Here is a 25,596-nt window from a genome sequence, read left to right as displayed (position 1 = left end):
GTCGTAAAAACAAAACCACCCAAAAATTTGGAATTGCTGTTTTTTTCGTATTTCACCCCACAGATATTTTTTCCCAGTTTCCCACTACATTATACAGTGCATTAAAAGGTGCTGTAAAAATCGACAACTCGTCCCGCAAAAAAACAAGCCCTCATACGGCAATATTGATGGTAAAAGAAAAAAGTTAGTTTTTGGAAGGTGGGGAGGAAAAACTAAAGCGAAAATCCTAAAAATGTCTGCAGAGGGAAGGGGGTCAAGGAAGAAAACATAATGCAGGTTATTACATGCAGGACCAAGGATAATAAACATACAAAGAAACACACAGTCAAGAGTGTAGCTATAGGGGGTGCAGAGGTAGCAGTGGCACCCGGGAGATAGTACATTAGTATAAATGGGGGTCGTTATTTTGTGTAGTGGAGAAGGCAGCCCTTATGTGACCCATCTGCCTATGTCCGAGAACAGTTAATTTGACGCTTCCTTACAATCCACATATAACGTTCTCCTCCGTCTACTTTACATCGCTCATCTTCCTACACCATCATCCATATATCCCTCTCTAAACTCTCTGCCATCCACAACATGGCGGAGAGTCACATGTTTCCTGTAGTTCTGACAGCCAATTCATGGCGTCATGAAACTTCCGGTAAGTTAAACGTCTATTTCCTGGCGGAATTATCTGTACAACCAATGAGCGGCAAAGACACTATTTCAAACCAGCCTATCAGGAGGCTCGTTGTTAAGAGGTACTAAACTTACTGAATGGTGGCGGTTTGAAGCAAAGACAGGGAAGAGTAGCCGGAATAAATAGACAACACGGTGAGTGGTTCCGAGGAGAAAATGCGGGTACGGGAGTGGGGGCTGAGGACGAGGATCCTGGAGTGTGTGTGAGTGAGATAAAGAGACTGGGGTCTGTCTCCTCTGTGTGCGGTATTCTGGTGCCTGCTGTGTGGTAGTGTCCGCTCCTGAATGGAATATGTTCGCTTCCTATTACCATTACGCCTTCAATTCAGTACAAGTCATCCTATCTCCCAGTCCCCCATTGTAAAGGTTAACTGGACGTGAGCATTAGGAACATCACTGCCACCATGTCTTCTATCCAATATCCTGGTCAAATACCCCGCGAGAGGGGACACGTGTCATATGTTCTTTTATAATACATCAAACGTGGCGGGTGGCATGGCCTACATCAGGCCTGATGAATGACTCGTTGCGTTGGGGACGACTTTTTGTTCCGTACCTATTGACGCCAAAGATGGTCCGGCGTGTGGGGCTATTTTTGCTGTCAAAACGACGGAACTGGATCTGTTGTACGATGGATCCGGCTCCGCGTCCCGGCTTCCATTAGTAAAGAAAGCAATGATGCAGATGTGAGCAGAGTCTAATGCACCATAAACCGCAAAACATCTGAATAACGTCTCTGTATTCTGTGTCTACTTTATAGGGAGCTCGAATGGCCCCAACACGTTCAATGAGGTCTCACTAAAGTGCCGCCACCTCACCCGCGGTACAGTGCCGCCACCTCACCCGCGGTACAGTGCCGCCACCTCACCCGCGGTACAGTGCCGCCACCTCACCCGCGGTACAGTGCCGCCACCTCACCCGCGGTACAGTGCCGCCACCTCACCCGCGGTACAGTGCCGCCACCTCACCAGCGGTACAGTGCCGCCACCTCACCAGCGGTACAGTGCCGCCACCTCACCCGCGGTACAGTGCCGCCACCTCACCCGCGGTACAGTGCCGCCACCTCACCCGCGGTACAGTGCCGCCACCTCACCCGCGGTACAGTGCCGCCACCTCACCCGCGGTACAGTGCCGCCACCTCACCCGCGGTACAGTGCCGCCACCTCACCCGCGGTACAGTGCCGCCACCCACCCGCGGTACAGTGCCGCCACCCACCCGCGGTACAGTGCCGCCACACGCTATTGCAGCCTCCTCTGTGTCTTGCCGTTATTCTAATGTTTACTCCGCTGTAGTGATGTCACACGACTACATCTGCCGGTCACGGTAGTCTGCGATGACGGTGTGGCGGGCTGTACTCGGTGGATGCCGACATGTCGTGTCAAAGGCTCGTTTACACGTGACGGAATTGCTGCAGATTTTCTGTGCTGGTGTGAGGGTGGAAAATCTGCGGCGGATTATGGTACCAGTAAAGTGGATGGGATTACAATAAATGCCATCCATGTGTTTCAAAAATGTCTGCACGATTTTCCCATTAAGTTCCCATTTTCTACGGATTAAATGCAGATCTGTGCAAAATATGCAGATGCGAACAATTGTAAAATGAAAGCAGCAGTTTAATACCATGAGAAACAAAACACTACTTCTTCCTAATCATCTTTCGCAAACCCTGGTAACGCTAACCTGGTCCCCAGCCAGTATTGTATCCGGGCTTCCTGTGATGACGTATTGCGTAGACACGTGATCTCTGCAGCCAATCACAGGCTGCAGCGGTCACCTGTGTCCACATGTCATTGCTGGAGGCCGGGGTACAGAGATTGTCGGAGGACCGGGTTCGCGTTACCAGGAGAGCTGCATAAGATTGGATAGGTGAGTATACAGGTTTCTTTATTTTTTCTAGCCGATCCGGCTAGAAAAATCTGCACCACGATACACATGTGGATTTTTCTGCGGCTTCCTCTGGATTTGCTGTGGAAATTTTCTGCAGGAAATCCTGTAGGTATGAACTTGAGGTAACCATTGGACTGAGTACTGTGGCCATGATGGATCTGGATCCCAGAGGACTCCTATAAAGCCTAATTCCAAAACTGGTTTGTAATAAGAATATAATACCCTGCTACTGTGCATATTTACTCCTCAGAACCCCCACGTGTTCTGCTGCCTTCTCCTCGGGTGCTAGTTACATTCTGTATCGGTGACCACCCACTCAATACACGTGGTAATGTTCTAATTATCTACCCGTTATATGAACTTGCTGAGTGATTAGAGTAGAATCCTGATCTATTCAAGAGGTTATGTTTTAGGGCATGACCACACATGGCGGAATTCCTCCGCAACTGTCCGCATCAATGCCGCACCTAATCTGGGTTGCGGATTACGGCTGCGGATCTGCACAAAATGTGCAGAAAATTGATGCGGACTAGCTGCTGCGGACTGCGGGAAAAGTGCTTCCCTTCTCCCTATCAGTGCAGGATAGAGAGAAGGGACAGCACTTTCCCTAGTGAAAGTAAAAGAAATTCATACTTACCGCCCGTTGTCTTTATGACGCGTCCCTCCTTCGGCATCCAGCCCGACCTCCCTGGATGACGCGCCAGTCCATGTGACCGCTGCAGCCTGTGCTTGGCCTGTGATTGGCTGCAGCCGTAACTTACACTGAAACGTCATCCTGGGAGGCCGGACTGGAGACAGAAACAGGGAGTTCTCGGTAAGTACGAACTTCATTTTTTTTTACAGATACATGTATATTGGGATCGGTAGTCACTGTCCCGGGTGCAGAAACAGTTACTGCCGATCGCTTAACTCTTTCAGCACCCTGGACAGTGACTATTTACTGACGTCTCCTAGCAACGCTCCCGTCATTACGGGAGCCCCATTGACTTCCTCAGTCTGGCTGTAGACCTAGAAATACATAGGTCCAGCCAGAATGAAGAAATGTCAAGTAAAAAAAGCAAGACGCATCCGCAGCACACATGACATGTGCATGACAGCTGCGGACTTCATTGCGGAACTTTGAATCTCCATTGAAGTCAATGGAGAAATTCCGCCATGAGTCCGCCACTGCTCCGCAACAGACAGAGCATGCTGCGGACACCAAATTCCGCTCCGCAGCCTATGCTCCGCAGCGGAATTGTACGCATCGTGTAAACGAACACTGCTAAATTAAAGTGAAAGTCAATGTAGAAACGGCTCCGCTGCGGATTAACGCTGCGGAGTGTCCGCAGCGGAATTTAAGTGCAATTCCGCCATGTGTGAACCCGCCCTTATTGTAGCGGTCTGTAAAATACAAGTTTTCACTTTTAGGCTCTATTCACACGCTTAGCAAAAAATGTCTGGAAATACGGAGCAGTTTTCAAGGGAAAACAGCTACGGATTTTAAGACGTGTTTTTATTCAAACTCACGTTATTTACGTCCGTTTTTGGAGCTGTTTTTCTATAGTCAATGAAAAACGGCTCTAAGTGACATGCACTTTATCCCATGCGTTGTTTTTTTTTACGCAAGAGTTTTTTAAAACGGCCGCGTAAAAAAAACGGTCCGTCGGAACTGATTGACGTTTTTTCCCCATTGAAATCAATAGGCAGATGTTTAAATCATTCTGCTTTCGATATTTCGGCCGCCATTTACAGCCCGAAAAACGGGCGAATATAAGCAGTGTGAACATACCCTTAGGGTCAGTTCACACAGAGTTTTTTTTACTCAAAACGTCCAAAAATGCTTCCCATTGATTTCGGAAAAACCGTCTCACGGGAAAAAGAAGCGACATGTCCTATCTTCGGGCGTTTGTCTCTGACCTCCCATTGGCATCAATGGGAGGCAGAGAAAGCGTATTTCGCAGCTTTTTTTTACCCACGGCTGTCAATGGCTGCGGGCGAAAATCGGCGTGCAGGCAGAGCAAAATCTGCCTGCAAAAAACTGTGTGAACCCAGCCTAACATTGTTACATAAAAATATTTGGGGCTATTTACATCAATAACATAACACATAATAACAATAATCCACAACTTGACTGATAGGTGAGCTTTTTATTTTTATAAATATTTTGAGAAAGGGGTATTCCCATCTAAATTATCTATGGCTTAGTTACAGTATATGCCCTAAATGCCTGTTTCGTGAGGTTCCTGGGGTGGGGCATCCATACCTATCAGGAAAATTGGGCCATAACTGTTTAAAGTAGGGAAGGTGAGACTCGTCGCTTGCTACAATCGGCGAACCTAGCCATTATTATTTTGGGCTGTCACAGCGGGGATGTGTGCTTGACAACGGTTTTACATCATGGCTGTTCACGTTCATCAGAACTTTGACTATGGGCCACAGTCGGGCGCTTTGTAATGTTGTAGGGGACATGACACTGTTGTGGCTTAAAGAGGCTCTGTCACCAGATTTTGCAGCCCCTATCTGCTATTGCAGCAGATCGGCGCTGCAATGTAGATTACAGTAACGTTTTTATTTTTAAAAAACGAGCATTTTTGGCCAAGTTATGACCATTTTTGTATTTATGCAAATGAGGCTTGCAAAAGTACAACTGGGCGTGTATTATGTGTCTTACATCGGGGCGTGTTTACTACTTTTACTAGCTGGGCGTTGTGTATAGAAGTATCATCCACTTCTCTTCAGAGCGCCCAGCTTCTGGCAGTGCAGACAGCGTGTTCTCGAGAGATCACGCTGTGACGTCACTCGCAGGTCCTGCATCATGTCAGACGAGCGAGGACACATCGGCACCAGAGGCTTCAGATGATTCTGCAGCAGCATCGGCGTTTGCAGGTAAGTAGCTACATCGACTTACCTGCTAACGGCGATGCTGCTGCAGAATCATCTGTAGCCTCTGGTGCCGATGTGTCCCCGCTCGTCTGACACGATGCAGGACCTGTGAGTGACGTCACAGCATGATCTCTCGAGAACACGCTGTCTGCACTGCCAGAAGCTGGGCGTTCTGAAGAGAAGTGGATGATACTTCTCGTCAGAACGCCCAGCTAGTAAAAGAAGTAAAAACCCCCTGATGTACGCACATAATACACGCCCAGTTGTACTTTTACTTTTCAACACGCCCAGTTGTACTTTTGCAAGCCTCATTTGCATAAATACAAAAATGGCCATAACTTAAAAATAAAAACGTTACTGTAATCTACATTGCAGCGCCGATCTGCTGCAATAGCAGATAGGGTTTGCAAAATCTGGTGACAGAGTCTCTTTAAGGGCCATTTTCTCCCCAGACCAAACAGGGTGATTCACTGTCTTCAATTATTTCATCAGTACTTCTACAGGTGAGAATTCTGCATCTTAGATTGGAAACTGGAGCATGTAGTATACTGGATTATATAATGTAATATGACATTCTCCCTCTAGCTGCAGTCACTAAATGGATTATCAAAGGAGGCTATAGTTAATTGTTCGTTCACGGGGCTAGTGACCATTACTGTTCCTCTGTGTGAGTTTGATTCAGAAGCAAACCGGTTTTGGGTTCCCATCATGGATTGATATAGCGTGATCTGACACGTATTATGGAGAGGTATAGACTCTCTATGTGCTCCATGCATGAAATGGAATAAATCACGGAGAAATGCAAAGTTTTATACTTGGCCTCCAGTCTGGAATAGGCAGTAGGCTCCGACCGCTGTATAGCGGCTGTGCTGGGTTGCGGCAGCTGTGCTCTTATTCATTGAATAGGAGCAGAGCTGCAGTACAGTGGCTCGGGCCTTCTGCTTCGGGCACAGCCTACGTAGCTTCTGGCAGCCAAGACAGCTGATCGGTGCAGGGTCCCAGTGTCAGACCCCCACTCATCATATCTTGTGGATAGGTCATCAGTATAAACCACAGCTTCCAAACTAGACAACCCCTTTAGGTATTTCCAAGCTATTGTCCCCTCATTTTGCGGACCTCCGTGTCAGTACCTGGTTGATATTAAAAATTGCTTGGGTCATAAAATTGGTGCAAAGAAAAAGTAGAGTAGTTGCCTTCAGGTTGCTGATTTTTATTTTCCAAAAGGCCTCTGAAAATGAAAGGGGGATTCTGGCTGCCATGGACAACTACTCCATGTTTCCTTTGCACCAGTTTTGACAAATCCCCCCCAGTTTTGTTTATTATTACTAGGGATGTCACGATACCAGAATTTGGACTTCGATACCGATACTTCGTTTAGTATTGCGATTTCGATACCAATTTCGATACTTTTGCCAACAGTAATAATAAAAAAAAAAGTTCTTACGTTTTCTGATGAGGCGCGACGTGTGATGAATTTTGAATGTGCCGCACATTAATAGTAATTAATCCCATCATGTTTCTCAGTCATATTGGGTTAATGTGCGAGGTACATGATGGGGTTAATTACTATTAATGTGAGGAACATGGAGGGTAAATTCATCGCACCTCGCGCCTCACATTAATAAGTGATAGAAAACAGTGTTTATTTCATTTTTTTACAGCGCACACATCATAAATTATACAAAAACATTGTTGTCCGCGCCATTACTGAATGTGTATATTTTATGTATTGAGACTTATTTTAATGTTTACTGTAAAAAAGGCGTATGTGTATTTGTTTTTAATTTAACAATACTTTGTTTTTACTTTATTTTTAAACTTTAATGTACTGACATATATCAGATATATCCCAGTACATTAGCCTGTGGACGAATAGCACACAGGCTGTTGTTAGAACATACCTCAGTATGCCCTAACAACAAGAAATATGGTAAGACAGCCCTGGGGTCCGTCAATAGACCCTGGGCTGTCTGCCCATATATGGTATGGCCCTCGATCGCGTCACAGGAATTCCCTGTGACGCGATGCATGGGCATCCCCCCTTCTCATTTTCTCCTGAATGCTGCAGTCAGCTTTGATGGCAGCATTCAGGGGAATAACGGCGGAGAGGAGAGGTTTCTCTGATCTCCACCGTTATAGAGCGGGGCTGCGGCTGTGTAATACAGCCATTGCCCCGCTCCTGACAGGAAGTGCGCGCGGTCAGCATGAGGTGATGCGGCCGGCGCTGCACTAATGAGCACAGGCACCGAGGACAGAACATGGGGGTGTTTTGTAGCGCGCCCGCCATGTTCTGTCTTCAGTGCCGCAGATCATTAGTGCAGCGCCGGCCGCATCACATGATGCTGACCCCGCGCGCATATGTCAGGACTCAGGAGCGGGGCTGTGGCTGAATTACACAGCTGCAGCCCCGCTCTCATACAGTCATGTATTACTATACTTAGCTGTGCGGCTGCGCAGCTAAGTATCGAAATACAGGAAATAGCGGTATCGAACCGTTTGGAGATGCACAGTATCGAAACAGTATCGAAGTTTCGATGCACCGTGCATCCCTAATTATTACATTGGCAAAGTCAGTCCAGTTTGAGTTCTTGTGCTTTGTGGGTCCCATTCCCCCTCCTTCAAAGACGACTATAAAAAAAATTTTCTTTTTTTTTTCTTTTTCTTTTTTAAGTTAGTAAAACTTTACATAGTGGTGTTGAGTGGAGTTGAACAATTAACAAATGTCCAGAGCATCACACTTGTGAATGGACCGTCTTCCCATGTGTAATCCCGTCCCTCTGCTTATATACATGATGATCCAGCGTAAATCTTGATGATCCGTAAACTTTTCTCCTTCTAATTTTCAGGGTGGATTGTGCTATTTGGTTGTTTAGGTGGTGTTGGATAATTGATGGTGGTCACTATCCGCTTTAGTGAATGATGGGAGTAGATGGTGGACGTTGGTCGGTCCTCCTGTGTGCACCTGTGTATTTATGGTAACTGGCTATACCCTTTGATATAATAAGGCTGTGCTGCTGTACAGGGCAATTACCAGCAGATCCCTGGACCAGAAGCCGGGTTAATTGAGATGGTCCTGTTTATGCAGGCTGTTTTCTAGAGGAGAATCTGTGAAATTAAATTTGCTTGAAGCCACTGGCATATTTTTATTTAAACGTCTGTAGTATATAATCACTTTATTGATCCGAGAGGAAATGAGTTGCGTTAGTGGGCCTTTTTTATTTTATTAGTGGCTTCATAGAGGCCTCTGCTTATTAAAGACATATGTCTTGTTTAAAGCAATCTTAGTTTCTGGTAATTTAGGAGGTTAAAATACTTAGTAATTAGTGACAGATCTTGTTAGAGGAAAGACATTCCTTGCTCATTTATTAATATAGTTGCCACCAGAACAGGCCTCGTTAGGGAGGCTCACAATGATTACTTGCATCTTTCAGAGACGCAATCAGCAGAAACTGTATTATTTGCATGTCTGTCAGTAATGTTAAGGTTTTGTTGAATATTAGGATGTTTTGTTTGGTTACTGCTTGTGATCTAGATGCTATGACAACGTTTTATTTCCCAAGTATAGCTTGTTGTCACGGTCACTCAGTCTTGAGGTGCCCTTACGCATTAGAGGAACGTCGGCCGAGAACGTCTGTTTCGGTTGGACTCGTGTATGGTGGTGTTCCGACTCTTCCCTGACCGCAGATGTCGGGGGAAAGAAGAATCGGCCATGTTGGGTTTCTACATTCCCAATCCTTTGTTCCCATAGAATATAAGCCGTTTCCAGAGGGGTCTGGCAGCGGATTATTCCCCAATATAAACGCATGGATGTTTAGCCGAGCCTAAGGGGAGTTGGGAAGAAAAAACATTCAGCCAACAGCTATTAGAGGTGTATGGGCTCCTTTTTGTACACTGACAAACATTTTTCAATTTTTTTTTAACCCGTTTGAGACACTGGCCTTTTTTTTTTAAGTTTTCGTCTTTTTCCTCCCCGCCTTCCAAAAGCCATAAGTTCTTTGTTGTTTTATTGTCGACATAGCCGTATGAGGGCTTGATTTTTGCAGGACAAGTTGTCGTTTGTCATAGCACCATTTATTGTACTGGGAATCTGAACAAATTATATGGCGGGAGCCGCGATTGCGCCATTTTTTTGGGAGGGTTTTGTTTTTACGGCGCCCATCAGGTGGTAAAAAGTACATGTGCACCTTATTCTACAGGTTGATACAATTATGGCGATGCCAAATTTATGCTTTACCACTTTTTTAAAAAACAAAACAAACTATGTTTTTTGTCGCCATGTTCTGAGAGCCATAACTTTTTTTTTTTTTCATTTTTCTGTAAATTTTGCGAGACGAGCTGTAGTTTCCACCGATACCGTTTTGGGGTTTATGCGAGTTTTTGATCACCTTTTTATTTCATTTTTTTGGAGAGCGAAGGTGACGATGGTGTGTTTGAGGGGGCGCCCCCCATGATTCCTCCAATTTAAATGCTGCGGTCCCGATTGACCGCAGCATTTAAGGTCTTAATCGGGCGGAATCAAAGTGAACTTTTGATTCCGCTCGCTGGAGTGAGGTGTTGGCTGTATAACACAGACGTCACCCGCCGAGTATGGAGCGCGCTCAGCCCGTGAGCTCGCTCCGTACTTCCCCCATGGCAACATCTCCGTAATAGTAGGTCTCCAAGGGGTTAAATGCATTTAAAGTAAAAATTAAGCAACTTTGCAAATCTTAAAACCAGATAACCCCTTTAAATCCAGAAGTCAATCGCTCAATATAACACTCACTACGTGTTTTTTGAAAATGCTCAGTTTTGTTCTGGTATTACCCGGTTATGTGACTGCTCCCGCCATCCTTGGGCCTGATCATGTGATTCTTTCCCATGATTCCAGGTATCTAGGAAACGAATAGTATACCACTTTATTTCCGCCCTCTAACGAAACATCACATGATATAACGTTTGCATTAGAAATGTCTCCACAAGGAAACACATGGTTTTTCGCTCTCACAGATTCTAACGCTGACATAATGATACATCACCTGTCATTATAGGTACCATATTCATCATAGTCCATGCACGTTCCAGCACTGTCTAACTTGCATAAGTTGTAGAGTTCTGCGATTGCAAAAATAATGTATTGGTCCTCGAGAGGTGAGATCAGAGGTGGGCTATGGTGGGAGGGAAGTATAGAGCGACAGGGCGGAGAACAATCCTTAGGGCAAGGAATGAGCGGCAGAGGGCTCATGGGAACTGTAGTTTTCTGGAAAAACACAGCGAGGTGGTACCACCCTTTTAGAAAAAGCTGCTGGCGGAAGCAATGGCGCATAGAAAGAGCAGGAAATACCAATTCTTTTTTTTTTTTTTTTTTTACGGCGTCCTCTTTAAAAATATCCTACTGTCTGCGGTTTACAGCTCCTATGTGTGTCCATGGTTACAGAAAAAAATCAATAAGCAAACCCTGTGTATAGTCTGCTGTCATGTCTTACTTGTCTTCCGTCTGTCCCCAACTTATACGGTCTATAGTTTAGCTTGAAGGGGACAGAGGGAGCGGAAATAAAAAAAACACAGGAATGAAGCTAGACAAAATGTAAAAAAACACCCTTTGTGAACCTGGCCCTCAAGTGTTAGTGAAATTGCAAGGAGCCCAACGCTTACCTGTAATATTTTTGGATGAGTATCTGTCAGCAGAATATAACAATCCGTAGCCAGCCAATAAGATAGACCGTCATAAATGGCCTGTAGTTTGATAGATACCGTGGGCAGCCACTGGGTGTTTAAAGTTCCTCTGCTGTATTTTCAGATCTTGGCCGCAGATAAATTGGCGGTTTCTTACTGTAAAATGCAAAGTAATGATGCGTCCTGCTAATAGCCAAATAATGTAGGTATAATGTTTGTAGACTATATGGATTCTGTAGTTTGAGCAGCAGTTTGGAAAGTGTCAGGTTAAACACTAATGTATTTCAATATATTTTTTTTTTATATTTTAGATGTCTGGCTCCAATGAATTCAAGCTAAATCAAGCCCCTGAGGATGGAATATCTGCAGTCAAGTTCAGTCCAAGCACTGCCCAGTTCTTACTGGTTTCCTCTTGGGACTGTTCTGTCCGCCTCTATGATGTTCCTGCAAACACCATGAGGCTGAAGTACCAGCATGTCGGTCCTGTCCTTGACTGTGCTTTCTACGTATGTATTTTTATGTTTCTAGGTTTAGTGTGTTAATGTGACCAGTTAAATACACTTTATTTGTGTAAACCTTGTCTTGCAGGATCCTACCCATGCCTGGAGTGGAGGATTGGATCATCAGTTAAAAATGCATGACTTAAATACAGATGGAGGTAGGTGTTTGCATCGACAGGAGCTTGTTATTAGAGGGGTTTTCCAGTCCCTAAAATATTGATGGCCTAGCCTCAGGATAGGCCATCAATAGTTGATCGCTTGGTGTCCGACTACCGGTACCCCCGCCGATCAGCTGTATTGAAGGGGGTACAGCGCTCGTACAACCCCTTTATTTCTACTTGCTCAATGTGAATACAGATGTAGTGGCGATTCACAGTATTGCATTCACTTCAATTGGAGAAGGTTGTAATACTGAATCGCCGCTACATCTGTCGACTATTTACAGTGGGCAAGTAGAAATAAAGAGAAAGCAGCGCTCGTACGAGTTCTGTACCCCCTCAAACAGCAGATCGGCGGGGGTCCCAAGAGCCGGACACTGAGCGATCAACTATTGATGGCCTATCCCGAGAATAGGCCATCAATTTTTAGGGACTGGAAAACCCCTTTAACACATGATTTATAAAAGCTTTAAAGTTTATTCCTAAATATTTGTTACTTGAGGTGTTGAAAGATTGAAAAATTGGCAAGAGTGAGCATTTTGAGCGGCTTTAGATATCACAATTTGGCCCAGACACTGGGTCAGAGCATCTGCAAAACAGCAGATCTTGTGCAGTGTTCCTGGTATACACTGGTTAGTACCTACCAATGTGGTCCAAGGAAGGACAACGGGGGAAATGCCGACAGTCCTGAATGCCCAAGTCTCATTGATTCACATGGAGAGCGAAGGCTAGCCCATCTGGCCTGATTCCACGCAAGAGCTACTGTTGTACAAATTGCTGAAAAAGTTACTTCTGACTATGGTGGAAAGGAACACGCAGAGTATCACAGCTCGCTGCCTTTGGGACTGCGTAGCCGGAGAGTGGTCCGTGCCCATGCTGCCCACCTCCAAAAGCGCCTACAATAGGCATGTTCGTATCAGAATTGGACCATAAAGCAATGGAAGAGTGGCCTGGTCTGATGAATCACATTTTCTTTTACATCATGCGGGTGGCCAGGTGCATGTGCGATGCTTACCTGCGGAGGAGATTGCACCAGGGTGAATTATGGGATTGAGTTTTTGTGGTAACTATAATATACACAGCTATCAACTAAATGTTAGATCAAATATATTTCAAATATGAACATTGGCGGCAGCATAAAAGTTCTTGCCCCTTAGAAAACCCTTTCTATAATCAAATAGAGGATTTCTAAGCTGTTAGACAGATTTCTGTGCTAAGATAATGTTTGCTTTTATGAATGAGGTTTGCTTTTTCTCTAATGGGGTACTCTACATTTAATCAACTAGTTCTCAAAGTAATAATCTCCCTTCATGGATTAGCCGTGGCAGAGGAAACGGCACTCAAGAAGTTTTCCCATATCCGACAGTGATGACCTATCCTAGTGATATGCCGTCACTTTCTGTGATGACCTGACCTCAATTCCCTAGAATAGAAAATTGCACGGCCTCTGTTGCAGGGTCATGGCTTGACTTTCCTTCACTCAAGGCAAAGACTTCAGTGCGCTGTCCTTGTTGGCACCCCCTTGCATACGGCAACACATGCTACTCCTGCTGTGTATCAACAAATTTACAAGATGTGCAGTATGTTATTGGTCATGTCTCATTTATTTTTATTCTGTATATGCTATTTACATTTTTTTAATATAAATTTTTATTGAAATATTACAGTATGGTATTATTACGATGGGTATTAGAGCATTTCCAAGCAAAAAGTATACATAACTGCTAATTGCTTGCCTGTATAGATAGCATTTAAAGGGGTTCGCCCATCAGGTTTGGTTATGGACTATCCACAGGATATTCTGTGAATGTCAGATGTGGGTCCCACCTCTGGGACCTGCACCTATCTCTAGAATAGGGCCCCCTAAACCCTGTTCTACTTTTCCCGGCTCCTGCTGCCTCCCGGCCACTTCCTGATTAGATAGTTGGAAGATACGAAAACCGCGTAGCTCAGCAAGAGCTACGGGAACGGTAGAATGGGGTTCAGGGGGGCCCGTTCTAGAGATAGATGCGGGTCCTACCTCTGGGACCCGCATGTATCTGACATTTATGGCATATCCTGTGGATATGCCATAAATGTCCCTGATGGGCAAACCGCTTTAAGGCTATTAAACCAATGGATCCCGAATGCTGTTTCTATGAATGACTGTATTAAAGTGTTAACCACAGTGGCTTTCAGTCCTGCCAGGAGCGCTGCCTTCCCAGATGTCCATGTGATTGTGAATAAAGATGAAGTGTTGTGTATGAACAGTGTGTCACATAGACTTAGTGTATGATGGAGTATGTGTTAATTGAAGTTTTCCTTGCGATTTTCTGTTTCAGGAGTTTATGAAGTAACATTTCATGACCCTGAGGTTGTATTGATTTTTTTTTTCCTTGTTTGTTTTGCAGAAACCGTGGTTGGGAGTCACGATGCTCCAATTCGATGTGTAGAGTTCTGCCCTGAGGTGAATGTAATGGTGACGGGTAGTTGGGATCAGACGGTGAAATTATGGGATCCGCGGACTCCATGTAATGCTGGAACGTTTTCTCAGCCTGATAAGGTTTGCTTGTTATTACTATAAATATTAGATTCTAGACCTCTCACTACTGCAGGTTTATACATTTTTTTTTATTTTAGATTATGCCACGCTTTATCCTCCCGTAAACTTCTTTCCAGAGTCCTGCCGCATTGCTGCCTTTCTGTCTTTGTGAAGCCTAAGTTTAGTTCTCTGCTAAAACCAATTGTTTCTTCCGCAGACCTCACATAAGATTATTGCGCTACCGTTTAAGTTATTACATCCTTTTTCTCCTTCATATTTTCCGCTAAGTTACTGTGTCAAGATGAAGCAGGAAAGCTTTTCCTTCCACTAAATCAACACAGCACTTCTGTGCCTGTGCTTCCTCTTAAATATACTGACCAGTTTGGAGCCATCATTACAGGACCTGCACTCCATCTAAATGGCTGTCATTTTTACCCCATCACGACTGAATCTACTTCTGGCGAGACCTTTGTGCAGAGCAGAATAATTGCATTGTTTCTTGGTTTGATTTATGGGAGTATGTGGCCAGTAAAAGCTGGTGATGAATAGCTGACAGGACAGCACATAATAGACGGCCACTGGGAAACCGCCTACCTATTGGCTCAAACAACACGGCATGTCAGGTTTCTTCATTCCTATTTTTTCTTTTTCACTTTTTTATTTTCTTTCATACTTCTGATAAATGTGTCCACCCACTCTGTGGCTTGACACGATGGCTTGAGGTGATTGATGAAACTGGAAACTAGAAAGACTACTTCCAATCCAGGTGTGACACCAGTTTGTAAAAAAGATTTAGCATTCTCAGCAAGATTGTTTCATTAGGAACTGTCCCCCCCCCCCCCCCTCCTGCACGTGCGCTATGGTCGCTGTATGTCAGGGTAACGGTGGCAGCAGTCGTACCTGTAGCATAAGTATAAAGTGGCTGGCGCCGCTGCATTCATTTATAATTTTCCTGCGGCTCACACACTGCAGGCATTCTGGAAAGCTTCCCTGTAACAGCCTGGCTTGTATGTGACTATGGCAGCCTAGAGAGTTTCTATTTGGGATAATCCAGCAATTTACATGCATGATCAGAGCCTAAGGCCTCAAGCACGTGACCTATATACGACACCTATAGAGATGGATAGGGGCCTATTGTACTTGTGCCACCGATTTTTCACATGGAGGCATAAAGGTGTTGTTTTTTTTTTTGGGGGGGGGGTCATTGTTTTGGTGTTTTGTTTTTTTTTCCTGTCGGTTCTAGTATAAATCCAACAGAAAAATGGACTGCTGAAAGCTGTAGAGCAATGGACTGGCGGCTCCATTTTTAATATCTAATGTCTTCATTCTGTTAAAGGGGTATTCTTAACTTAGAAAGCGATCTGCCAAACAGGGGTTGCCTGGCCCCTGTCCTGCATCATCCAGGCACAGAATGAAGAGGTGGCTGTACAGCAGAGCTGGGACCCGCGTCCATTATGTTCATGGCATATCTTGAGGATTTGCTGTGAATATCTACATTGGAAATACCCCTTTAAATTTTGTATCGTAATTACAATATTATTCGGATTATATTACGGAAACTTTGATTTGGTGCGCTCAAAAGGTGTAAACTCTACCTGTTGTTGTGCCCCAATTTTAATAGAATTATAACCGTAAGTGGCTGTGAACAATGCCAGACGAGACCTGTTGCTGTTCGATAGAGTGGGCTGTGTTACCCAACAGACATGAGCAGAGTTCTATGCCCCTTCTCAGACTGACCTACTGCTCAGCTGCTACACCAGTCTTTATACGAGACCCTTAAAGTTCGCATTGGAGCATTCTCGCAAAAATCTGAAATATCGTAATATAAACGACTTCTTTTCCCTTACCCAAAACCTTCCGCAGTCTGGTCTGACGTGGCACAAGCTGCAATCCGTAGCTTTTTTTCGGAATATAAAATTTGACTTGTTCCCTCTTCTTCTTTTTTTCCATTTGAAACAAATTATACGATGCCACCCAGACTGAAACCTGTTGGACACGAGCAAAATACTGCAATGCTTTTGATCTGGTCATATATATATAGATAGATAGATAGATAGATAGATATAGATCCAGAGATAGGAGCAGCACTGTGTCAATAGCCAGAAACGGTTGGTGCTAGCTTCAAATATCAAGGAGTGACGTGCTCCTCATACATACATCCAAGAAAAGAGACTGGAAGCAGCACTCAGCAAAAGAATGTGAATTTATTCACCCAACACAGCAACGTTTCACTTCCTCCATGGAAGCATTTTCAAGCTTGAAAATGCTTCCATGGAGGAAGTGAAACGTTGCTGTGTTGGGTGAATAAATTCACATTCTTTTGCTGAGTGCTGCTTCCAGTCTCTTTTCTTGGATATATATATATATATATCTGCAAAAAAAGTCTGTTTTATAAATGTGCCCCGAGTTGTATGAATTAATTGTCATTTTTATATGGAGTATAGAATGTCGTCTTGTCTACATTGTTCCTGTAGGAGGCAGAAATTGCTTGTCACTGACTACACCAACTTTTCTACTTTTGACTGAATAATTCATCCGCTCATCTAACCCTTCAGCGGGAATATACAGGCAGCAATACTGTAGTAGGCCATGTTTATAATCTAACAGCACTGCCATGCACCGTGGATGGATGTGGAAACTTTGACAAGTTCAGTAATTGACTTTCTTCTGTAAGCACAGCTCCCAGGCTTCAATGCGATAGTGTGAATTGATGACTGGAACATGTTCGCTGCTTTTTATAAAACCATATGATGCCGTGGTGTAGACATAAGACACCTAACTTACAAGCCATAACCTCCTAACCTCATTTCATTTATTCTAGAAACATATTTATAAGATGTTGAATTTCTGTGTAGACACCCCCCCCCCCCCCCATATATATACTGTAATGAAGGGATGTACGTATCTAGAATAATAAATAACGGGTAACTAAATGTTTAAAAAAAACTTTTGACATGTCAGAGGTATTAATTGGTGGGTGTCTGAGCACTAAAAACCCCCATCGATTGCTAAAACGAACCTGCAGCAACGCTTGGGTCAGCTCTGTGCCACTTCATTTCTGTTCAGACTTTCCATTGAGCCCGTACACCACTCTGAGGAAAGGCGATTAGAGAAGAAGCGGCACATCGCTCACTGAGCGCTTCTGCTGTTGCGTTTTAGCGATCGGTGGGGGTCTGAGCGCTCGGACCCCCACCGTTTAAAACTTCTGACGTGTCAAACTTTAAAAAAAAAAAGTTTAGTGACCCTTTTAAACTGTCTCTCTGTATATATTACAACTCAAAATTGAACGACTTCTCACATAGGTGTATACACTATCTGTGTCTGGAGACAGGCTGATTGTGGGTACTGCTGGCCGAAGAGTGTTGGTATGGGATCTCCGGAACATGGGTTATGTGCAACAGAGACGCGAATCCAGTTTAAAGTACCAGACCCGATGCATCCGAGCATTCCCCAATAAACAGGTAATCTATGCTTTTTACTATTGACTACATGACGGTGCATTATATGTGTAAACAAATGAGTTATACCAGTGACACACTCCCTACTGTTATGTGGGAATGTAAAAGGGGACATTGGAGAAAGGGTTCAGTCGTAACAAGGATTTATTGTGTCAATTCAGGCAAAACAAACATATAGGGGGAAAATGCTTGACGAAATGTGGGATTTGGGAATATGTCCGGCCCTCTATCTCCCACAGATTCCAAAACAATGTTCAAACTTCTAGAACTCTTGTCATAAAACGGCTATCTTTTATATATCTATAGCCATGAAACGTTAGTTTCACTTTAAAGATACTTTTGGACTAATTTTCTGTTGCACCATGGTGTCTTCCGTATTAATGGCATAGCTGCTTTTAAAATTTTCCTTGTTGCCCTTGGAAACACACTGGTACGCTTTCATACATGTGACCTAACCGCTTATCTTAAAGGGGTTATCCACTACCGGACAACTGATGGCCCATCCACTGGATAGGTCATCCGTATATGATCTGTGGGGGCCTGACTCCTGGACCCTGCACCACTCAGCTGCTTCCGGGCACCGGATGTCAATGCACAGGTTGGAATGTACGGTGCCAGAAGGAGTTGGCTCTGTACGTTGCGTAGCGGCCGTGCTGCAGAACTGCAGCTATGCTCCTATTCCCTTGACTAGGAGCAGTACTGCAGCTCGGCCGCTATTCCGTGACTGGAACCATCTGCTTCCGGCATTAACGTCTAGTGCCTATAGGCAGCCAGAGTGGCTTGTGGGTCTGGGTGTTGGACCTTCACAGATCATATACTGATGACCTATCCAGTGGATAGGTAATCAGTTGTCAGGTAGTGGACAACCTCCTTAATCTTTGTCAATCATCTGAGCTCCCACAATGCACTGCTTTTTACTATCCTGAAACCAGCAGAATTTTCATTGGCCTATAGCAACATGTCTCATCAGCGCTTTCATTTTAAGACCTGCTTTGGTTAAATCTCCCCCATTGTGATGGAAAATCGCGACAAGATAAAAAAAGGATTAACATACTATATAGATTATTGTAATATTTTGCTCAGATGCAAAAAAAGTTCTCTAGTTACTCCTAATTCTAACCCACTTCACCCATTTTTGCTTTTTGCAGGGGTACGTATTAAGCTCCATTGAAGGAAGAGTTGCTGTTGAGTATTTAGACCCAAGCTTGGAAGTCCAGAAGAAGAAATATGCCTTCAAGTGTCACCGGCTGAAGGAGAACAACATTGAACAGATTTATCCTGTCAATGCAGTGTCCTTCCACAGTCTACATAACACATTTGCCACAGGTCTGTTTCATTCTTATATGGATTGGCTGCCACTTGTCCCCCCTCTACGTCTGTTTGTTTTTTGTTTGTTTTTTTTGTATATTTTTTAACCCCTTCCCGACATTTGCCGTACATGTACGTCATGGAAAGTACTGACTTCCCGCATCTTGCCGTACATGTACGCCAAATGTTTGGGACCGGCTCAGAAGCTGAGCCGGTCCCATCATCACCGGATCTCAGCTGTATCTTACAGCTGACATCCAGCTGTAACGGCGGGGACCGAAATTAGCTTCGATCCCCGCCATTAACCCCTTAAGTGCAGCGCTCAAACGCGATCGCTGCACTTAAGGTGTTTGCAGCTCATCGGAACCCCAGTAATGAAATTGCCGGGGTTCCGGTGGCTGCAATGGCAACCGGAGTCCTAATACTGGCCTCCCGGTCTGCCTAGCACCGAAGCCGGTCAAGATCCGCCCGGCGGCGGAGCCTGATCGGCTTCCGTAGCTGTCGGCAAGATGGCGCCGGGTCAGGAGCTGATCCGGCGTCATCAGCGGTGGAAGTCAGCTGTACTGTACAGCTGACATCCACCTGTAACGGCAGGAACCGGAGCTAGCTCCGATCCCTGCCATTAACCCCTTCGATGCAGCAATCGAAAGCGATTGCTGCATCGTAGCGGTTACTCGCAGATCGCCAGCCCTGACAGGCAATCGGGACTGGCGACTGCTGTTATGGCAACAGGAGACACAATGGTCTCCTGCTCTGCCATTACGGAAGCCGATTTAGGCCCCGCCGGGAGGCGAAGCCTAATCGGCTTGCTGTCAGTGAATGACTGACAGATCTAATACATTGCACTACATAGGTAGTGCAATGTATTAGAAAAAAAAAAATCTGACCGTTGGAACTTCAAGTCCCCTAGTGGGACTTGAGAAAAAGTGTAAAAAAAGTATAAAAAAGTGCACAAAATAAAAGTTTGAAAAGTAATCAAATAAAACACAATCCCCCTTTTACTCTTATCAAGTCCTTTATTATTGAAAAATAATAATAAACCATATGTATTTGGTATCGCCACGACCGTAACGACCGGAGGTATCAAAATATTATATTATTTATTGCACGCGGTGAACAGCGTAAAAAAAACCGTAAAAAACGTTACCAGAGTTTCTGTTTTTTGGTCACTTTGCCCTACAAATATTAGAATAAAAAGTGATCAAAAAGTCGCACGTATCCAAAAATGGTACCTACAAAAACTATAGCTCGTCCCGCAAAAAACAAGCCCTCATACACCTCCGTCGACAAAAAAATTAAAAAGTTATGGTTCTCACAACTTGGCAACAGAAAAAATACATTCTTTTTACAAAAGTAATTTTATTGTGCAAAAAGTTGTAAAACATGAAAAAGTTCTATAAATTAGGTATCGCCGGAATCGTACTGACCCGCAGAATAAAGTTAACATGTAATTTATAACGCATGGTGAACGCTGTATAAAAAAAAACCGAAAAAAGCTGTGCCAGAATTGCGTTTTTTTGTTTACCTGGCATCCCAAAAAATAGGATAAAAGGTGATCAAAAAGTCACATGTACCCCAAAATGGTACCAATAATAACTACAGCTCGTCCCGCAACAAACCAGCCCTCATACCACTACGTCTATGAAAAATAAAATTAGTTATGGCTCCAATAAGTCAGGAAATAAAAAAATATGCAGTTGTGCCCGAGGGGAACGTTTCTTCTGTTTGAAGAGGCGATTTTTCAAGGACCTAAAATTAGGGAACCAGGAAAGGGAGGGCCCAAACATATCCGCTGGAAGCGAGGGTGCCCGTATTATACCAGGACAACACTTTCCCAGCAAAATTCCCCAAACTACAAAGGCGCGGAGTGTGGACCAAAAGGGGGATAAGAAATGACACCATTTATCAGTGCGACACCGGCCTGTGCGGAAAGGATTGTGTCACAGCGTAACACACATCTATGGATTATTTTATTGTTTTTTTTTACCCCGTTATTATACCACCTGACTATGCCCCTTATATACTCCGCCCGGCTTACATATGCCCTACATTATAAACGGAAACACCAGTAAGACTCCAAACAAAACTACTACCAAGCAAAATCCACGCTCCAAAAGCCAAATGGCATTTCCTCCCATCTGAACCCTACAGCGTGCACAAACAGCAGTTTCCTTCCACATATATGGCATCGTCATACCCGGGAGAACCCTTTTAGCAATTTTTGGGGTGTGTGTCTCCAGTGGCATAAGCTGGGCACGACATATTTGCCACTGAATGGCATATCTAGGGAAAAATATAAATTTTTAATTTGCACCATCCACAGCGCATTCATTTATGGAAAAGACCTGTGGGGTGAAAATGCTCACTACACCCCTTAATAAATGCCTTGAGGGGTGCAGTTTCCATAGTGGGGTCACTTCCCAGGGGTTTATTTTTATTATTTCACATCTGAGCCTCTGCAGTTGTGAACCAATACTTTGTAAATCGCCAAATTAGGCCTCAATTTTACATGGTACCCTTTCACTCCTGAGCCTGGTCAACTGTCCAGGCAAGAGATTAGGGCCACATGTACGGTGATTCTAAAACCAGGAAACCCAGCATAATAATTAGAGAGCTGTCTTGTTATGGTGGCACAAGCCGGGCACCACATATTGTCCACATATCTGTGGAAAAAATCCCATTTTCACTCTGCAACATCGAGTTCACACTAATTTCTACAAAACACCTGCAGGGTTAACATGCTCACTACACCCGTAGGTAAAAGCATTGAGGGGTGTAGTTTCCAAAATGGGGTCACTTCTGGGGGGTTTCCACTGTTTTGGGCCCACAGGCGCCCAGAAACCAATCCAGAAACATCTGCACTCCAAATGGCGGTCCTTCCCTTCTGAGCCCTGCCGTGTGCCCAAACAGCAGTTTATGACCACATATGGGGTATTGTCGTACTCGGTAGAAATTGCTTTACAAATGTTGGGTTCTTTTTTTCCTTTATTTGTTGCGAAAATGAAAAAATTTGCGCTAAAGCTACGTATTATTGAAGAAAAAGGATTGTTTTTATTTTCACTGCCCAATTCTAATAAAATCTATGAAACATCTGTGGGGTCAAAATGCTCACTACGCCCCTAGATGAATTCCTCAAGAGGTGTAGTTTCCTAAATGGTGTCACTTTTTGGGCATTTTCATTGTTTTGTCCCCTCAGGGGCTTTGCAAATGTGACATGGCCGCCGCAGACCATTCCTGCTCAATGTGATCTCCAAAAGCCAAATAGCGCTCTTTTCCTTCTCAGCCACGCCGTGTCTCCAAACAGCCGTTTATTACCACATGTGGGGCATTGTTTTACTCGGGAGAAATTGCTTTACAAATTTTGTGGTGCTTTTTCTCCTTCAGTCCTTGTGGAAATGAGTAAAAATAAGCTAAACCTACATTTTCTTTGAAAAAATGTTGATTTTTATTTTCAGGGCCTACTTCCAATAATTTCTGCAAAAAACCTGTGGGGTCAAAGAGCTCACTATACCCCTAGATAATTTCCTCAATGGGTGTAGTCTCCAAAATGGGGTCACTTGTGGGGGGTTTCCACTGTTTTGTCTCCTCAGGGACTTCGTAAATGTGACCTGGCCTCCGCAAACCATTCCTGCTAAACTTGAGCTCCAAAAGCCAAATAGCGCTCTTTCCCTTCTCAGCCCTGCCGTGTCTCCAAACAACCGTTTATTACCACATGTGGGGCATTGTTTTACTCGGGAGAGATTGGTTTACAAATTTTACGGTGCTTTTTCTCCTTCAGTCCTTGTGGAAATGAGAAAAAATTAGCTAAACCTAAATTTTCTTTGAAAAAATTTAGATTGTCATTTTCAGGGCCTATTTCCAATAATTTATGCAAAAAACCTGTTGGGTCAAAACGCTCACTATACCCCTAGATAATTTCCTCAATGGGCGTAGTTTCCGAAATGGGGTCACTTGTGGGGGGTTTCCACTGTTTTGTCCCCTCAGGGGCTTTGTAAATGTGACATGGCCTCCACAAACCATTCCTGCTAAACTTGAGCTCCAAAAGCCAAATAGCGCTCTTTCCCTTCTCAGCCTCGCCGTGTCTCCAAACAACCGGTTATTACCACATGTGGGGTATTGTTTTACTCGGGAGAAATTGCTTTACAAATTTTACGGTGCTTTTTCTCCTTTAGTCTTTGTGAAAATGAGAAAAAAAATCGCTAAACCTACATTTTCTTTGAAGAAATGTTGATTTTAATTTTCACGGCCTACTTCTAATAATTTCTGTAAAAAAGCTGTGCGGTCAAAATGCTCACTGTACCCCTAGATAATTTCCTTGAGGTGTGTAGTTTCCCAGATGGGGTCACTTTTGGGGGATTTTGACTGTTTTGGCACCGCAAGAGCCCTTCAAACCTGACATGGTGCCTAAAATTTATTCTAACAAAAATAAGGCCCCAAAATCCACCAGGTGCTCCTTTGCTTCTGAGGCCGGTGCTTCAGTCCAGTAGCACGCTACGGCCACATGTGGGATATTTCCTAAAACTGCAGAAACTGGGCAACAAATATTGAGTTGCATTTCTCTGGTAAAACCTTCTGTGTTATAAAAAAAATTGTACTAAAAATTTATTTCTGCAAAAAAATATGAAATTTGTAAAATTCACCTCTACATTGCTTTAATTCCTGTGACATGTGTAAAGGGTTAAGACATTTTCTAAATGCTGTTTTGAATACTTTGAGGGGTGAAGTTTTTAAAATGGGGTGACTTTTTGGGGGTTTCTAATATATAAGGCCCTCAAAGCCACTTCACAACTGAACTGGCCCCTGTAAAAATGGCCTTTTGAAATTTTCTTGAAAATGTGAGAAATTGCTGCTAAAGTTCTAAGCCTTGTGAGGTCATAGAAAAATAAAAGGATGTTCAAAAAACGATGCCAATCTAAAGTAGACATATGGGTGATGTTAATTAGAAACAATTTTGGGTGGTATAACTGCCTGTCTTACAAGCAGATACATTTAAATTGAGAAAAATGCTAATTTTTGCAATTTTTCGCTAAATTTTGGTGTTTTTCACAATTAAATACTGAACATATCGAGCAAATTTTGCCAGTAACATAAAGTCCAATGTGTCACGAGAAAACAATCTCAGAATCGCTTGGATAGGTGAAAGCATTCCGGAGTTATTACCACATAAAGTGACACATGTCAGATTTGAAAAATTAGGCTCGGTCAGGAAGGTCAAAAGTGGCTAAAGAGGGAAGGGGTTAATGCAGAAAAAGTATCTCAATAGGCCTTTTGTTTTGTAATTTAAAACCTTTTACCCCCAAACTCAGTGTGTTCTACAATATTGTTTTTTTTTAATGTTGCTGTGCTATTGTGACCTGATATAAAAGTGCTAACACATCCTTTCCTTACAATCTGCAGGCGGTTCCGATGGTTTTGTTAATATTTGGGATCCTTTCAACAAAAAGCGTCTGTGCCAGTTCCACCGCTACCCTACAAGTATTGCGTCTCTGGCCTTCAGTAATGACGGCAGCACTCTGGCAATTGCTTCCTCCTACATGTATGAATTGGATGACATTGAACACCCCGAAGATGCTATCTTCATACGGCAAGTGACAGACGCTGAGACAAAGCCCAAGTGAGGCAGCTTCACCTGCCTTTTACCCCCTCCCCAGCACCAAGATTTTTTTATTAATTTCCCTTGCCTCATGAATAGCGTTATTGATGTTAAGGGGAGATAACTGTGGCTGACTGTAGGGCTGGGGGAGATTTTATCACATCCTCCCAAGCTTTCAATATCCGTCAGTTGATAGACGTCTGACAGATAAAATTATGCTCAGTTGTTTTATACAGAAGCGCGTCGACCTCCTCTGCATTTCTTGCCCTTCATTATTTCACCTGGAGGACTCCTCGAACTGACTCGCCTTCTAATGCAGTTATGAGAGTGACTGTCTGCTGGTTACAGTATTGATGTTCCTTCCTGTCCGTGTCACTTTTCTATATATTTTTTTTTTTTATGTTGCGAATTCTGTTTTGTCACCTTTTTCCTCTGTATATAATGTATCATTTTTTCCCCTTTCATTGAGGGTTATGTTTGTAAATAAGCCATTCTGTTGCATAAGCAATAAATCTAGAAACACGTTTGTAAACTGTGTTCTGCTTTCTTTGTGTTTTGTATCTGCACATCTCCTGTAGTGCTTTATTATATTGTGGATACAGATCATATGAAGAATGTTTATTCATATTATAAGGCAATGTGAATGTGATTGACAGCCTCCAGTTTGGGATCCGAGAACTGAGGTCTTGAGCATTTAACCCCTTCACGACATTTGCCGTATGGATCCGTCATGGAAATCTAGTGCTTTCCGCATTTTTCCGTAGCCATACGACAAATGGTGGACGAGGGGAACATTTCTTTTGCTTCAAGAGGCGAATTATCAAGGCCCTAATATTAGGGAACCAGGAAGGGGAGGGCCCAAACATCTGCTGGAAGCGAGGGCGCCTGCATTATACCAGGACAACACTTTCCCAGCAAAATTCCCCAAATTACAACGGTGCAGAGTGTGGACCAAAAGGGGGATAAGTAAGG

General features: G+C 43.8%; 1 protein-coding gene across 2 annotated transcripts; it reads left to right on the top strand.

The window, feature by feature from the left end:
* Nucleotides 1-700: 700 nt before the first annotated feature.
* On the top strand, nucleotides 701-25,160 carry BUB3 (BUB3 mitotic checkpoint protein). Of its 2 annotated transcripts, none has more exons than XM_075842382.1 (7): nucleotides 701-816; nucleotides 11,398-11,592; nucleotides 11,675-11,744; nucleotides 14,135-14,286; nucleotides 17,568-17,726; nucleotides 18,872-19,049; nucleotides 24,429-25,160. In XM_075842382.1, exons 2-7 carry the CDS (start codon nucleotides 11,398-11,400, stop codon nucleotides 24,647-24,649), a joined length of 975 nt encoding a protein of 324 aa, XP_075698497.1. In that variant the 5' UTR covers nucleotides 701-816; the 3' UTR covers nucleotides 24,650-25,160. The 2 variants fall into 2 exon arrangements, with proteins under 2 accessions (XP_075698497.1, XP_075698498.1); XM_075842383.1 differs by lacking the exon at nucleotides 701-816 and adding an exon at nucleotides 11,269-11,288.
* The last annotated feature ends 436 nt before the right edge of the window (nucleotides 25,161-25,596 follow it).

Source organism: Rhinoderma darwinii, chromosome 11 (assembly GCF_050947455.1).
Source record: "Rhinoderma darwinii isolate aRhiDar2 chromosome 11, aRhiDar2.hap1, whole genome shotgun sequence".
NCBI classification, from domain to species: domain Eukaryota; kingdom Metazoa; phylum Chordata; class Amphibia; order Anura; family Rhinodermatidae; genus Rhinoderma; species Rhinoderma darwinii.
Note: the sequence above shows the minus strand (reverse complement) of the source record. Positions and strands in the feature narration are given on the sequence as shown.

Excerpts from the sequence above, each read along its gene's own strand:
- BUB3 (XM_075842382.1), top strand. The coding sequence starts at position 11,398 with ATGTCTGGCTCCAATGAATTCAAGCTAAATCAAGCCCCTGAGGATGGA. Across the intron at positions 11,593-11,674 it reads TCCTTGACTGTGCTTTCTAC|GATCCTACCCATGCCTGGAG; the intron begins GTATGTATTTTT and ends CTTGTCTTGCAG. Across the intron at positions 14,287-17,567 it reads CGTTTTCTCAGCCTGATAAG|GTGTATACACTATCTGTGTC; the intron begins GTTTGCTTGTTA and ends CTTCTCACATAG.